General features: G+C 50.5%; 2 protein-coding genes across 4 annotated transcripts in view; one reads left to right on the top strand and one right to left on the bottom strand.

The window, feature by feature from the left end:
- Positions 1–3532: 3532 nt before the first annotated feature.
- ARMH1 (armadillo like helical domain containing 1) overlaps positions 3533–16015 on the top strand; it is a 13969-nt gene continuing 1486 nt past the window's right edge. Inside the window, exons 1-10 of one of the 3 annotated variants that reach the window (XM_082054870.1) lie at positions 3533–3746; positions 4142–4210; positions 4729–4895; positions 5801–5997; positions 6144–6228; positions 8994–9116; positions 9652–9724; positions 10697–10826; positions 11670–11747; positions 12516–12621. In XM_082054870.1, the coding sequence (XP_081910996.1) occupies positions 3541–3746; positions 4142–4210; positions 4729–4895; positions 5801–5997; positions 6144–6228; positions 8994–9116; positions 9652–9724; positions 10697–10826; positions 11670–11747; positions 12516–12621 (1234 nt within the window). In that variant the 5' untranslated portion in view covers positions 3533–3540. Of the gene's footprint in view, positions 3747–4141; positions 4211–4728; positions 4896–5800; positions 5998–6143; positions 6229–8993; positions 9117–9651; positions 9725–10696; positions 10827–11669; positions 11748–12171; positions 12305–12515; positions 12622–16015 lie in introns of those variants that run through there. The other 2 variants (XM_082054871.1, XM_082054872.1) reach the window with 2 other exon arrangements.
- KIF2C (kinesin family member 2C) overlaps positions 13236–16015 on the bottom strand; it is an 18437-nt gene continuing 15657 nt past the window's right edge. The window contains exons 18-21 of the mRNA XM_082054865.1: positions 15908–16010; positions 15714–15830; positions 15223–15349; positions 13236–13890 (exon numbers count right to left, since the gene is read on the bottom strand). Of these exons, the coding sequence (XP_081910991.1) occupies positions 13814–13890; positions 15223–15349; positions 15714–15830; positions 15908–16010 (424 nt within the window). The 3' untranslated portion in view covers positions 13236–13813. The remainder of the gene's footprint in view (positions 13891–15222; positions 15350–15713; positions 15831–15907; positions 16011–16015) is intronic.

Raw genomic sequence — 16015 nt, 5'->3', positions numbered from 1 at the left:
CTCTCCCCACCGGAAGCTCCGCCCCGCTGCACCTCTCATAGCCAATGAGAAGGAAAAGCGCGCACCCGCCTCGCTCTCCGTCCCCTCCCCGCCCCGCCTCCCGCTTCCTTAGCAACGCGCCCGGAGCACCCGTGCCGGGCTGTTCGCCCCGCCCACTGGTGGTGGAAACTGGCCCATTGGGCCAGAGGTGTAAAGGCGGGCCGCGATTGGTTCTTCTGAGGTGTCACTCAATCTGCGGGGTATCCTCCCCCTCGGGGAGAGGTGAGAGGGAGTGGGGCTGAGGCGGGCGCTGCTGTGGGGGATTGTAGGGCCTGCGGGGGTCGGAGTGAGGAGAATTGTAGGGCCTGGAGTGGGGTCGCAGTCAGAGGGGCTGAGGGGGCTTGTTGGTCCCGAGGTGAGTGTTTGGGTCAGGGGGTGCAGACATGGGGGCTGGGGAGGACATGGGGGTCAGGGACTGTGTGAAGGACTGTGTGGCCTGGGGTGGGTTTTGGGGGGTGGGAGAGCACAGGGCCTGTGGCTGGGCTGGATCAGGCCTGGTGGGATGGTTGGGCCTTGGGCAGGGAATGTTGAGGCCGCAGGGGACTGTTTGGGGTTAGGGTGGTTGTAGGGGTTAGTGCAGGGCCCAGCTGGGGGCGAGTCGGGCACAGGGTTTGGGGTTGTGCCTGGGGTTAACAGTGGTGCTGGGGTTGGGAGGTAGGACGTGTTAGGTGAGAGAGGGGCCAGTGGAACTGGGGGTTGGTAGGGGCTGCGTAGAAGACATGGGGTACACTGGGGTGTGAGGAGGGTTGTGGGAGACTTGCGGTATGCCAGGAAAGGGTGAAACCTGCTGGGTAAGCAGAAGCTCTGAAGTTTTCCCTGAGGCTGGGCACGGCCTTGATGTTGCAAGATGCAAAGGTAACGCCAAATCACCGTCACACTGTCCTTCCATGAGCTCAAGGCCATCAGTCCCTGGCACCTCACATTCGGGCTGACCCAGCACCAGCCTGCCTTTTGGTCTCAATCTGATGACTTAGCAGCACTCTGGATGTAAAGGACCGCTGAATTGCCACAGCCAGTTCCTAAATTACTTGTGTTTCTATTGGCAGGAAAAAGGCACTGCCCTGACCCAGTCTTGTTTCGATTATTAGGTCCAGTGGACTGGCGTGGCAGCCCAGTGCTGTTGAGAGCAGAGTTTGAAGCCAACAAACAGGAGTTATGTGCTGATGTTAGCAGTGACAAATGACTCAGGCAAGTAATTTAACTTCCCTGTGTCTGTATGTTCCCATATGTAAAATGGTCATAATAAAAATATTCATGTACATTTTCAGGTACTTTGCAATGTCAGTTTAAAGACTACTATGTCAGCAGATGCTGTTATTATAGCAGTAGGGACAGACATCACTGTATCCTCAGAAGCCTCATGTGATCATTGTTTCAAAGCCTTCTCTCTTTTTTTTTTTTTTTTGCCATTGATTCATAGGCAAGCCCTTTGTATCACTAAAATCCTCACGTCCAGAGGCTGGTGCTAGTATTTCTGAACCTTGGAGTGTTACTGCAGCTTTATAATAAAAATAGATAGCATTACACCAGCAGCATCTCAAACATAAATATGGAAACATTAATTTAGAATCAATTTTGGGATGTTTCAGACTGTAAAGTTCTTTTAACTAGATCTCTGCTGAGGACAGAGGAGCACTTTATGGGACTGTAAATTTCATGCAAACAGTCTCTGTGAAATACAGATTCCCCCTACACACTAGCTGTTCTCTCAATATCAATCATATGCCTTGCAAGTAATGTTTCACAAATATTCTGTAAATCACAGGAAAATGCTCGCAATAATGTGAAATATGACTTTCACTTGACTGTTTCACCAGAGGCCCCTAACAGGCCATTCTCCTGTCACCACTAACATTTGTTATGGTTAATAACATTTTCAATCACAACTATTTTGGGAAAATGGATTTATTTTAAACCTGCTTCGCTGCTAAGGAGATCCTGAAAACGCCCTGCCAAGGACACAGACTCCTTACAGAGCACAGACCGTTAATTCCCAAATGAAATTTCATCTCAATTCTCAAACACTGTTTCTTAGCCTGCTTTTTGAATACTTTGTTTGTTTTCAGGCACTGAGGTGCACCTTCACCTGTTGGTCATTGTTTTCAGTCTAGTTCAGATACTAGCAACAGAAAGTTATATTTGAGCATGTATCTTGGGGATACTCTGTACTTGATTTGGAAATTTGCTCCAGATTCTTGGAGAAAAGGCTTAAGAACTTTCTAGGTAGGAAATTGGTAATTTTGGCAACTTGTATTGCATCAAAAGAAACTTCTTATTCTGAAACCCAAAGATTTTGTATGATTTTAACTTTTTTTTTTTTTTTAATTCTCTTAAGCCGCACTTTAAATAAACTCCAAAATGGTGGTTTTCTTATGTAAGAAGTCCAAGAACTATACTAGACAAGGCGTGAATTCCTTTCTTATCCTCAGGCATGTTGATACAAGTTGAGGGAAGACAACGCAGCTGTGTTAATGCAGCTGTCTGTGACCTGGTCCCTCTTTCTGCACCTGTGTATCTGCACAGACACTGACATTTAACTGCCACGCTCCTCAAGATTGGTCAGTATCTTAAAACCAAACTCACACATTTCAGTGGAATTCTCATCTACCTGAATGGAGAGCTTAAGCCTCCGACATTTCGTCCCCCTGCTAAGTGCACCTTCACATTTGTAAAGCTGGAATAGGGGATATCATACTGAGCCAAAAGTGTGCCAAAGATATTTGCCAAAATATTGCTTTATCTAACACCTGTGTGAAGGGATGGGAGGAGATGCAGGCAGGGGATGTTTCTGGAGCTTCTGTCTTCTTGCCTACATTTCCTATCATTTCAGGTTTTCTTAGATTGTCTAAAAACATGCCATAGAAATTACATAAGAAAAAAACAGAGCAAATGTCCATCATGCCAAAGGGTCCCAAAGCGCTTTCCCACTGCCGAGGCCAAGCACATCATCCTGGAGTGGATGTGGGCCCAATCCAAATGATTGTCGCTGCATCACGTGAGGCAGGGCAGGCTGCACTGCTGTGTTAACAGGCACTTACAGTCCCCTTGACCCTGTCACTCCCCATAAATCCATACCAATTTGTGCTCTCATTTTACCCTATTTATTCTCTGGCAGGTCAGATATGAGATGCAGTGTTCATATCATGAGACTAGTGAGAAACCAAGACTGGGGAAATGGGTAACATCAAAATGACTTTATTAACAGACCAGAGAAGAGAGCTCCTGTGGTGAAGCCACCTGCTCTGGAAAATAATATCAAGTCTGTTGCAGATTCATTGTGCAGCTTCAGACATACCAGGAACTCTCCTTTTGCATTAGTTCTCCTATCTATGAAATAAATATAAAGGAAAATTAGATTAAATGAATGGCTAGTAAGTGGTTTAGTATTATTTGCCAAAGATTTAAAATGTGATTTTGGTGGTAATTCCTTAGTAAAAACTTTTTCTATCTTCAAAGCCCTTTTTTAACTTCTTTCTCACTTTTTTCTAGGCTGAATACACCATGACGTCTGTCAATGAGCAGGAAGCCATCAGGAAGCTCATGGTTTTCTTGCAGGAATGGGATAGTGCCCACAAAGTTGCTCGAAGCCAAATCCTGGACAACTTCATTAAAAGCAATGACAAGAAGACAGAACCAGACCTGGAGCTGGAGTTCTCCCAGGGGGCCAGCTTGTTTCTGGCTCGCCTAACAGTGTGGCTCAGGATGACGTATCTATTTCCTTGGACAGCTGGAGGGGGCCTGTGGTAGTGGGATGGAGAGAAAGGGAAAGTTCTCTACCAAAAATTTGCTTAAAGAATAAGCTTCTGTATGGAAACATCTATATCCAGCTGTGTTCTTCAAGGTTTTTTGTTTTGTTTTGTTTTGTTTTTAAATGGCTATCTAAAGATAGAACTGAAGGGAGTGTCATGTAACCTTTCTCTCAGAGACTCAGAATTAGTGTTTTTTCTCATATTGGGATGAGCGTGCTGTCTCTGCATGCCTGTGAGAGGAAGGTCCATGCTCTCTCACAGAGCAAGTACCCACTTCAGACCACCATGTTGCCAAAGGCAGCCTGGGGGACACAACAGTGATCAGTAAATCTCTCCTTAGCCTTGTCAAACAGCTACACATACAGCACATGCCTCAGCAAGCTGCTCAGGTCCATTGGCATCTTCCTATCTGCTGCAGGCGGGTGAGTATCCAATGTCACTGTGTGAGAGGTGTGTGGGGAAGGCACATGAGGGTGAGGGGGTGAAGAGATGAAGAAAATAACAGGTCCTTGGCTGTCTTTTGGGAGGGGTGTGTAAGCAGTCCGGGCAAGGCAGACCCCAGTGAGGCCTGTGATAGCAATTTCAAATGCTCTCAAAACCAAATCCACTGCTTGTGCATGTCTCCATAGCCACTGTGTCACTGGCACAACGTGGAAGGAGCGTGGTGAGAGCCTGAGTGCGCAGACGGGGCTTTCTGTGCCTGTGGATCAATATCTGAAATGAGCACAGGAGCTGGGCATCTACTGGCAGCAAATTGGGCTGCTGGTGGGCATCTGCCTCTCTGCCCCAGGCTGCACTGCTTCGTCTTCACTACCTGGGCTCCAGCCACCCACTGCCGCAAGGTAGGAGGTGACAGTTCCTGGGAGCACGGCATGCTGACAAAGGAAGATGGGCTCCAAGGCAGGTGACACTTTTGGCTTTGTTCCCCCTATCCTTGCAGAGGCAGATACCTTATGGAATTTCTGCAGATGGGCGGTCTCTTGGTTCTCCTGGAAATACTAGGGCTGAACCACCCAAGTGAAGAGGACAAAAGAGAGTCTGTAAAGCTGCTGCAGCTGATAGCGGACCCTGGCAGGATGTACAAGGAGCTTATTTGCGAAAACTACGGTAGGCAAGCGTGTCTATCCGTGCTTTTTCCTAGTTCAGGTGAGAATGTTCTCCCTGACCTCTGGCCCCCAGGGCTCCCTGCCACACTGAGTCACTCCCTTCCCTCCACTTGCTGGATGGCAGAGTGCCACAGCGTTTGCCTGGATGGAAGGAGTTCAGAGTCTCCGCTATTGTTGAGCGGTTGCATTTCATCTCCTCAGTTTTTAATGAGCTCACTTTCTTTACAGTTATTTCTTTTGATGCAATATTGCTGTCCTGCTGGTTGCAACTGCTCCAGTTAAACCACAAAACAGTTTCCATTGTTCCCTGCAGCATTCACCTGCTGCAAACTTTCCCAGACTTCCCCTCTGGCAGTGGGAAGGTTTTGTGGCTTGTGTGTTTTTAAAGAGCATTACAACTTTTTTTTCTTGTTTGTTGGGAGTTTTTTGTTTGGTTGGTTTTGGTCGGTTGGTAGGTTTGGTTTCATTGGTTTGTTTGTTTGGTTTGGTTTGGTTTTTCTCCTGTGCAGTGGAAACCAAACCCTGCTGTTCTGTAGTTCAGGTTACGTTGTGAGAAGCTACAGGGTGACACCTGCCTCACAGCTCCTCCAAGGGAGATGAAGCGGCAGGATCAGCAGAGGGATCCTTAGCAGCACGGTCGGCATCCCAGTGCCAGATCCTCTGCTTGTGCAGAAGCCCAAAGAAGGGCCTTGGCCACCTACTGCAGCTGAGAATTTTCCCAACTGGTTTCCAGTTAGTCTTGTGGCTCCCGACAAGGACAAATAATGTTTTTCCTGGCTTCTGTTCTTCAAACCGTGCTTCAAGTGGTACACGTTGCTGGATTCTCTCGGGGTGTCAGTGAAACAGCTGAGATGGGTGACCCAGACTCGTCCGTGTGAGTGACTTGGCATCTCTTTCTCTGCACAGGGGTGCAATCCCTTGCCAAGTTCTTAGCTACCTCCAAATCAGCAGAGGCTCAAAAGGAAGTGCAGGTTCTGCTGGACTGTTTGGGGCACGAGAATCCCAAGTACCAGAACCAAGTCTACAAAGGCCTCATTGCTGTGCTGCCGTGTGCCTCCCCTGGAGCCCAGCAACTGGCTCTGCAAACACTTGGGAACATGCAGGTGGGTCGTGGGCCTCGCCAGGGGTGAAAGACAGCTTCTGTTTCTGTCCTTTCTGCCCTGGCAGGAGAGGGGACAGTCTCCTTGGTGTTGGGTGCCTGGAATACAGTGTGAAGGCTGTCCCCGTCACTCTGCCCTTTTCCCCCCAGGATGTGGTGGGAGAGGAGCCCACAGTCCTCGTGGAGCCCGTGCTGGGAGTGCTGCGCTCGGTGCACCCGGAGGTCCAGTGTGCAGGTAGGATTCGGCTTGCAACCCTGGGCCGTGGCCGAAGGGCTCCGCGGGCGGCCGGAGCAGGGGGTGGCCCCCGCAAACCTGGGCAAGTGTGGCAGGAACGTGTGCAAGAGCCTTGGGGACTGAATGCTGGGGACTGGGAGCGTCATTAGCATGAGGTCATTAGCATTCCTCTTATTTGCATACCCAGAGTGCACTGCGAACCAGCGGCCAGCCCCAATGGCGGTGTCCGCCGCCGCCGCTCCCGCGGGGCCGCTCGGTTCGGCCGCCGTGCCCGTGTGCGCTGCCGGGGACGCCGGTCCGGGTGGCGGGTACCGGGCGAGAGCGGCGGGGGTCGCCGTGCGCTTAGGGGGGTCAGCCGGGGGTGGGTAACTCTGCGGGGAGGAGGAGCAGTTATACTCTGGTTTCTCTTCAGATCGTATAAATCTTTCGCCTTTTACTAAAGATTTCCGTGGAGAGGAACAAGTACGAGGGTTGATTAATTTTTTGAGGCTCCACTTCGGTGGAGCTATCCCTTCACTGGTTAAAAAATAGAACTGAGTGTGATTTATTAAAAAGATATAAAGTGCTTCGGTGCTTTCTTCCTATAAGAAGCACTCAGAGTATTAGGATCACTGTTTAGAGCAGTGTTAAGGAGTCTGCGGACGAACAGTTCCCGACTCTCGTGCGCACGGCGGAGCTGCGCCCGGTCCCGCTTTCCGCATCGCCGATCCGGTGCTCGGGCCTCGCCGGACCGTCCAACCCCCGCTGGGGACGGCGGCTGCATTACCATCGTCTGCTCAAGAGGTGAGCGAGGCTTCGTGCAGCCTCTTCACCCCGCCCAGGCGATGCAGCGGGGCCGCTGCCTGCCCCGCCAGCGCGCCGGGCTCCGGAAGAAGCCGTTAGCCGGGGACCTACCCCGGGAACGACAAGTCCGCCACCGCAGCGCTGGCCCCGGCGCTCCGGTGGTGGTGTCGCCGCAGGGCTCATGGGCGCGCCCAGTCGTTACCGCGCAGGGCTCAGCGCCATGCGCGGGGCCCGGCTGCCTCCCGCCTCCGTCCGTTCGTGGCGGCGGTGGAGCCGTACCGCGCTCTCTCCCGAAGGCGAGCTTTCGCTTCTGCGCGGCGCTGGGGTGACAACCTGAGCCGAGCGCCTTGCGATGCTTCCACGCCTCCGCTCGCTGCCCCGGGCCACCCCAGCCGCCGCCGTCCCCGCCTCTCGCTCCGGCCCATGCAGCCCCGCCCGGCGCTGCGGCCCCTCCCGCCGGGGGCGGGGCGGGCCAGGCCGTCTCCATAACTTATCCCATCAGCAGGGTTCTCATCTGCATACCCAGGATGCAGTGCGGGACAGCGGGGTGCTGGCCCCGGTAAACGCAGCCGCCCCGGGCCGGCGTGCCCGCTGGGCTCGGGTCGAACCGCGGGTGTCGGTAGCCGCGACAAGTCAGTGTCGGGCTGGGCTGACACGGGTAGGGCTGTGGGTCGCCGTGTCCTATGAAGCAGCAGCCGAGGGTGGGTAGCTGTGCGGGGAGAGGGGGAGGGCATACTCTGGTTTCTCTTCAGATCGTATAAATCTTTCGCCTTTTACTAAAGATTTCCGTGGAGAGGAACAAGTACGAGTGTCGATTAATTTTTTGAGGCTCCATTTCGGTGGAGCTATCCCTTCGTTGGTTAAAAAATAGACTCAGAAAGCAGAGGATTATAGCGGGTGTAGAGATAGAGTTGCGCCCGCGATCACCGTTTACTATTAATAAGGAAAACTGGGGGGTCACCCGTAGTGCAGATTGGGGGGCAGAGGCAATCCTTTGGGAAACAAGGTCTGGGCTTAGCAACGGCAGCGGAGACCCGCTCTCCGGTGCCGCCGCCTCATTAGCGTGCGTTCATTAGGGTGCGTTCATTAGCGTGCGTTCATTAGCGTGCGTTCATTAGCGTGCGTTCATTAGCGTGCGTTCATTAGCGTGCGTTCATTACCGGCCGGCTGTTTTGCATACCCAGGGTGCACCGCGGCAGCACGGCACCGTCACGGCTCCGCTTTCCGCCGCTGCGGCCGCAACCGGAGGCGGGTCCGAGCTATTGGGCTCCGTGGGGCTTGTTCCCCGCGGCGGGGCTGGTCCGGGGACGGCGTGGCCGGGAGCGGGAGGGCTGCGGTCTGTCGCCGTGACTGCGGGGCGTGGGGCGGGCGGGCGGTGTGACGGGAGTGGAGATACACGTGTACTCCCGTTTCTCTTCAGATCGCATAAATCTTTCGCCTTTTACTAAAGATTTCCGTGGAGAGGAACGAGCACGAGTGTCGATTAATTTTTTGAGGCTCTATTTCGGTGGAGCTACTTTTTCATTTGTCAAAAACAGAATGGTGTTCCCATGTCCCATAGGGCAAGGGGTAATGGGATCAAGCTGGAACACAAGAGGTTCCACTTCAACTTGAGAAAAAACTTCTCAGTGAGGGTGGCAGAGCCTGGCCCAGGCTGCCCAGGGAGGTTGTGGAGTCTCCTTCTCTGCAGACATTCCAACCCGCCTGGACATGTTCCTGTGCGACCTCACCCAGGCGTTCCTGCTCCAGCAGGGGGATTGGACTAGATCTTCCGAGGTCCCTTCCAATCCCAAACATACTGTGATACTGCGATGGCTGATAACACTGCTGCTTGCACAGTGGTCACGCTTTGGGATGCCTGCTGGCATCTCTTGCCTGCGGGGCTCTCATGGTGACAGGCGTGTACTTAAGTCCCTGCTTTTTCCCACAAACACATCCAAAATGTGATCCCCGGTGCTGACAGCAGCTCTCTTCTCCTCCAGCCATCCAGCTGCTGAAGACCCTCATGGCCCACAAGGTTCGGACCGCCCTGCTGGAGGGCCTGGTTGCATTGCTGACGCCACCCAGGCAGGAAGCGTTTGCCGGCTGCATTGACACTGACAAAGGTAAAAGAGTTGACCAAGAATACACAGCAGGCCTGCAAGGGCAACCAGGGGGTGTTTCTCCCAAGGTCCCTCATCTCCTGCAGGGCTCAGCCATCGTGCTGATTTGCAGGGGAGGAGGTGCAGGGGACTGCCCCTTGAGGCGAGGGGCACAGCAGCAAGAGCTGCCCAGGTCAAGGCAGTGCTTACCTGCAGCACTAATGCTGATGTGCACGTCTCCAGAGACCCGCCAAGATCTGTCTGCTGTGTGATGACGATAAACAGTCCCAGCCCCAGGTGTTTCCTCCCCGACTTAGCACAGCAGGCTGCAGTGGCCCATGCTCTGTGAGCTGTGCCTGTGCTGCTGTGAGCATCATTCATACAGGTTGTTGCAGTGTACTATGTACAATACGTAGCCACAGGATTTCCCTAAGGTGTATTTCCCAAAAAAACAACATCCTCCTTTTATGCTAACAGTGTAACTCCACCTCCACTCCCTTCTTACATCTTAGAAGTGTTTCAAAGCATCATTCTCACTTTCCTCATTTTCTGAATGCAGACGCCACCTCTCTTTGCCTGAGGAAACCCCTGCCGGTGTATATTCAGCAGGCAGCTGCTGCAAAAGCCATTGGGTAAGAAACTCTGGAGCAAAATGCACAGGAGCATAAAAGAGGCCTTAGAGTACGGTGGCTTCTTTTGGGTAGGAAAGGACTGGGATGTGTTCCTCCCAGGGACTGTTCACCCACTCACCTCTGGCACTGCTCTCTGGCTGGGCACTCCAGCTCTGGTGAGTCTCCAGTACTCGGCTGTGCAGAGATGGGATGTGTTCAAGAATGAGGCAGGGTCTCTGCCTTGCAGATAGTGCTCAGACCCTCAGACAAGTGGCACTGGAGCTGGCTTGAAGTTTTATTTACAGGGAGCTGTGGAATCCCGTCTGCTCTGGCCCTGTGTGCTGTCACAGTGTTCCCTTTATGGCTGGGCCTGGGAGCAATGTGTGTGACCTGCCACAGCGCAGAGCTGAAGGATGCTGCGTTGTTCAAGGCCACTGTGTTCTCCACACAAGGAGCCACAGCAAGCAGTGAAACACCCTTGTTTAACATAAGCCACCCAACAGAAGAGTCTAGTGCCTATAATTGACTGCAGAATCTTTAATGAAATTCAGCCATTTGTGCTAGTTTGTTCGTTCAGTATGAATTTCCTGCAGTGTCCACAAGATAGTGCTATGAGAACACTTTTCCTGCAAAAGCAGCCGACAGAACACCCTTGGTGGGTAAGGAGCCATACTGGAGTGTCTTCCTCACGGAAGTAATGGTGGTGAAGTCCTGGGTTCTTTATGATCATACAAGAAACTTGCTAGACTTCAACACACACCAGGAAGGTCCTGGTAATCATTAATCAATTGTTTATCAGCAAGCCCACTTGTTAAATAATTGCTAATTCATACACAACCAAACATTTATTGTTTAAGATTCTCTTGTCTGTTGGTGCCACTAGGGCAGGAACACATCATTTTCTACTGGGGTCGCACCAAGAGGCCCATCCTCAATTTGATTTGAGCTTCTTTCCCCATGCGGAGTAGGGACTGATCACCTATCTCATTGCAGTGAATTAGCCAAGGAGTCAGCAGAAGTTGCTAATGAGCTGATCCAGCTGCGAGTGGTACATGGCCTGATGGTTGCTGCAGGAAACCTGGACCATATGGCCAGCCAGAGACATGCCAGCATCTCCCTACAGGTGAGCATGGTGGTACATGGAGGTGGACATTGTAGCACAGGGTCTGCTCCCAGAGCACCTGAGCAGAAAGGCTCCCTACACTGTGGGGATTTTGCTAAACACAGCACACACAGGCTTATTCACAAGAGCAGGAGCGACACTTCCTTTTGGAAAGATCTGCCTTTTTCCCCTGTCTGCCTCCCTCCTGCCACCCACCACAAATACATTCCTGGGAAGCCAATGTTGGCGCTCACATCTCTATTCTACCCCCAGACTTGCTGTGAGCAGCAACCACGGACAGAGCTAAGGGGCTAACCAAGAGAATTTGCATGGAGCGAGACACTAGCACAGAATTATAAACAGGCTATTTGTCCTGCTGGTGCTGGGTGAAGCATTTTGGCCTGTGTCAGCACAGCTCTGCCTATGTAACAGCCATAGGGAAGTACCATGCTGTCAGTAGAGTGATGTCCAAGAACCAGGCTGCTCAGGGGCAAAAATGGTTTACAAATGTACCTAGTAATGCAGAGGGTCAGGGCCCACTTCCTGAGAGCAGGCACCAGCCACAGAGCAGGTGAACTCCCTGGCAACTACTGCACTGAAACACCCTCCCTCCTCTTGTCAATGAAAGTGGGAACTGGTGCTGCAGGAGGGCAGGGAGGAGCAAGGTAAGGCTGGAGCAGAGACCCACAAGTTCCTTTGCTGTGTTCATGAAGTGCCACCAGTAGCACCAGTGTGCAAAGAGGTGGCCCAGCAACTTACTGGTGAGTGACACAGGTTATCTGGAGCCACACCGTCCACGCAGCTCTACCCTATAGATGCACACTCACACACCTCCCTTGACACCAACTCTCTGTTTTGTTGCAGTATTTTGTCCAGACATTTCCCTTTGTGGAGGAGGGTGTGAAGAAGGCATTAGGACACACACTGTTCCAGCAGTTTATGGTAAACATGCCTCCCTTACGGGGTTTAAGTGGCCCTAGGACGTTGGTCTGTTTTGCAGGGCTGTAGGGACAGGATTTCTCTTCACAAGAAATCCAGTCTTGGATGAGAGCCCAGAAATAAACGAAGCCACCCTTGGGGAAGTGTTCACCTTCGGTCTCAGTGTTCAGGAGTATAATTGCTCTGACTTGACCCTGAGACAGCACAAGGATGGACCTCAGACTACTGCTGCTTCTGAGACAGAGGGAACTTGCTGTCAGAAGTGTGACCTCAAGGGCCAGTGAGGCAAGAAGTGACTTGAGCTCCTCCAAACCTGGTCCCTCCTTACTCTAGCTCCTGGGGTGGACGTACAGCATAGTGAGCAATGTTAAGTTCAGGAAGAGGAGGTGGAACAACCAAGGGGTAACATTTCATTCTTTGTACCCAGGCCCACCTTTACTCACCCCAAGACACCATTGGGCAAGGCTGGATAATCCAAGTGGATCCCCATCTGAAGTGGAGCAGGAGTGCCTTGCTTTAGTCCAAACTCAATAAGGCCTAACAGCCCTTTTATTTACATGTGCCATCTTAATGCAACAGAGGCAGAGCTCAGGTACAAGTCAGCTTTAACAGTACAGAGGCCCTTAAAATGCTCAGCCCTACACTGCTTCCAGTATCTAAACTGCTCAGGGGGAAGATCCTGTCTGGGTTGAAGCATTCCTTCCCTAGCTGTTTGTCAGTGATCCTTTTCCGCATCCCACTAAAACCATAACTCCTTTATTGCCTTTTCAGGACAGTGCTGAGACCTGGTACACAAAAATAAATCCATTCCAGGCTAAGGAACTGGCCTGCAATACAGTAGACATCCCTGGAGACATGGCAAGGATGCAGCCCACAGGTGGGTGCAGACCCAAGGGTGCAGTCACTTAAGTTACACCCTTTCATCCTTTACTTTCAGGGGTAAAAGGCAGTTCAGAAAGCAGGAGAGCAAGGCAGGGGGGGTGGGTAGGGAAAGAGGGAGCAATGGTAGAAAGATCCCTTTGTAATCTGGTGTTTATATAGCTGCATCCTGTGCTGCTGGACCCAGAGTTTGCAGGGCTGTTTTATCCTTTCAGAGATAAACCTTGGGGTAAGCTGAATAAACAGGAAACAGAGGGCAGCAGCACATGCCTCTTCCCAGAGGACAGGGTATGTGGGGCCAGTTAGACCCAGGCTGCACACAACAGCCATGGCAGCACCTTGCTGCATCTCAGCTAGTGTCAGCTTCGCCCTTCTGCCCTCAAATATAGATTTCAGTTGTCTCTGAACATGTGTATTTTATATGGCATGTTAGCTATGGAAAATATGTGGAAAAGGAAGCAAAGTAAGATCCTGGGGCTGTCTTCTCCAGTGGTACAAGGGAGTCTCACGTGATCCCATAAGAGCTGGGCCATTCACTACATGCTCAGCTGCAGGACAGGTACCCTCAAAACTAGCTTCCCCCTTGCTAGGCCAGTTCTACCCAGCAGGATCTCAAAATTAAGAGAAAATTTATTGAATTATTTTAAACATTACAATAAACTTCATCCAAGAAATCAGCCTCTCTCTGTAACACCAGTCAGTCCAAAAATCAACAAGAAATATATTTTATAAGATAGAAGATAATGAAATCCAGGAACATTTATTTATCAAGCAAACTTCTTAAAATACTGATTTTTTCCAAGTACATATAGCCCATTTTCTTTCTGGAAAAGCCAGACTTGGAACAGTTTTGCAATACTTCAAGCACATCTTAAAGTTATATATACACTAGAAAAACTATACAAATAAGTAGTTCTAGTAGAAGAGACCATTGCCACTAGCAAAGGTCCAGATGCTCGACACATCTGGCAGACTCTCTGCATCCCCCTCCCCAAGCCTTGCAGGGGATGTTTCTAGCACTCTGAGTTCCCTGGTACCAGGCCATGGAGAGAGGCAGGCTGCTCTGTTCACTGCCCTCAGGCACATGTGACACACTGACATTCTACCACATTTAAAACAGGATTTACACAAACCACCAAACATGCAAGACATACAGAAGTCTGCTTGTGAACCAGGTTTTGCTGTATTTACTAAGGCCTCTGCCGGCTCATCTGCTTGCTGGCTTGCTCCTCCAGTTGCATGGCAGCCACCAGGGCATCAAAAGTTTCTGTAAAGCAAGACAGGAGTGATAGGGGCTGACCTGGAAGCAGAATTCCCCAGCCCAGCTGTTCTCTCAGCAGGGGCCACAGATGGAAGTGAACTAAGCAAGAACTGCTCAGCCAACATCAAATTCTGCCTGGTCCCACAAAGTTCTTCAGCTGTACCTGTTCATTTTTGCTTCACAGTTTCAAGCCTGCAGTTTGCAGTTCAAACTAGATGCCACTCATCCAAGCACCCCACAGGGCCAGGTTTCCCCAGCCAATAAAGCAGAGAGGGTAGTGGGACATTTACTCTTGTTGCCTTGTCACCACTTCCCGCATGGTGAATGGAGGGGAAAAAGCTCTTGGGCTGCATTTGAGATAGGACAGTCAGGGGTATTTAAAAAAGTTTCACTACATCTTCAGGTTAACAGTTCACTTTGATGCCACAATTTTCAGCCTCACTTTGAAAAAAAAATTAAAAGATAATTTAAAAAAAAAATGCAAAACACACACCTCTCACAGCCCTGTTTTTGAGGCAAAGACCACGCTAACTGTAATGGCTCAAGTGGCATTGAAGCAGTGCTGAAAGGTAGCAGTCACCAGTGTAGCTTCACCTGTCCTAGTCAGGCAGTCTGTGTACCCAACACTGTTCCCATGTCTCAGCCAAGTTCATGTATCTGCCTTGCTGCCTCTCTACCACTGCTTCAGCCAGCATGGCCCAACAGAGGTAGGCAGTGCTCAGGAAACAGGCAGCTGACATCCTCCTGCAAAGAGCTGGGAAGTCTCCACACTGGGTCAGAACTGAACAGCTGGAGGGAATTTGTTGCATGTTTTATAATGCCCTATGCTAAGGCAAAGGCACACCAAATGCAGGTGCTGGCAGACACGGCATCTCAGTCTATGCCTGGCAGATGCTTTTTATAAAGTAGATGGGTATGGATATCCATGAAAAACAGGAGTGGAAACAGCAGACATACCCCTAGGAATCCCTACAACATGGCATTGGGACGTATTTCTCAAATTCTGTTTTTTAGCCAAGGCAAAAGATAAACGGTATAACAAAGTAGCCAAACAGATTTCAGCTCATCTGTTCTCAGTGGATACTACATTCTGCTCAAGGGAAGGCAGTTTTTTATAGCAGTGAAAAGCAAGTGGAAGTTACTAGCCAAAATTTTACTTTGGAAAGTGCAGACAATAGAACATTTCAGATCTGTTCCTATGATCACTTAGGAAAGTGATCTGAATTGTAAGCTATACAGAAGGACTGGGTGCTCAAATCCCCACATGTATGCTGATATTACTGTCAGGTCTTAGAGAAAACATTAGTGACAGTGCTAGTCAGACAGGCACTAACCTACCTTTGACACTGAGGAAGTTTCTTGAACCCTCCTCTAAAAAGTACTTAGTTCTGCTCACAAAGGTCTCAAGATCGTAGTCTGGTTGCTCCGTGATTCCCAAGAGGTAGTCAAGTTCAGTCACTGTTCTCTATAGTTAGAAGGGTAACAGTAGTGAGAAATTCCTTTCTGGAAAATAAATTTCTCTCTTCAAAGCTGTCACACCAATCAAGATAGCTGAGCTTCTACAGACCAGTACCAGCCAGTGCTCATTATCAGCAAGTAGAGGTTGCTGGCTCAAGGGGAAGGGGGACCAGCTTGCCACAAGCACTTAAATGCCCCAGTTCAACCAGTTGGGCTGGAACCACAGGAAAAAGCAGTGAGGAAGTAGTAACACCACTGTAGAACATCTTGCATTCCAGCCCACAGCCTACCCAGCAGCACTTGGCTTGGACAAACAAGCTGCTATCAACATGTAGAAGGCAGCTTGTGCTGGGCTTGCCTCTTCCACATACCTGTCTCATTTCTCTAAGCTGTTCCACAATCTTCTCCTCCCGTTCACTAATTTGAGTCATAGCCTCACGATAATTGAACAAGTGGGGAGAGATATCTTCGTCCTCATCCTTGGAGAGCTGCAAGAAATAGCCCAAGTAAGAACAGCAACTCATTCCCAGCTTCGAGATCTGTTCAGCCCACTGCACACACGTACATTGTATTGAAGACCTGAGCCTTCTCCACTCATCCCTGTTTCCTCGATCTCCATCTGATTCTGTGTTTCTCCACCTCCATTATGAGGGCTGAGCTCTTTCACTCTGCA

The sequence above is a fragment of the Streptopelia decaocto genome (genome assembly GCF_964273445.1).
Source record: "Streptopelia decaocto genome assembly, chromosome: 5".
Lineage (NCBI taxonomy): Eukaryota > Metazoa > Chordata > Aves > Columbiformes > Columbidae > Streptopelia > Streptopelia decaocto.
The sequence above is the reverse complement of the archived record's forward strand: the minus strand, read 5'-3'. Positions and strand labels throughout refer to the sequence as shown.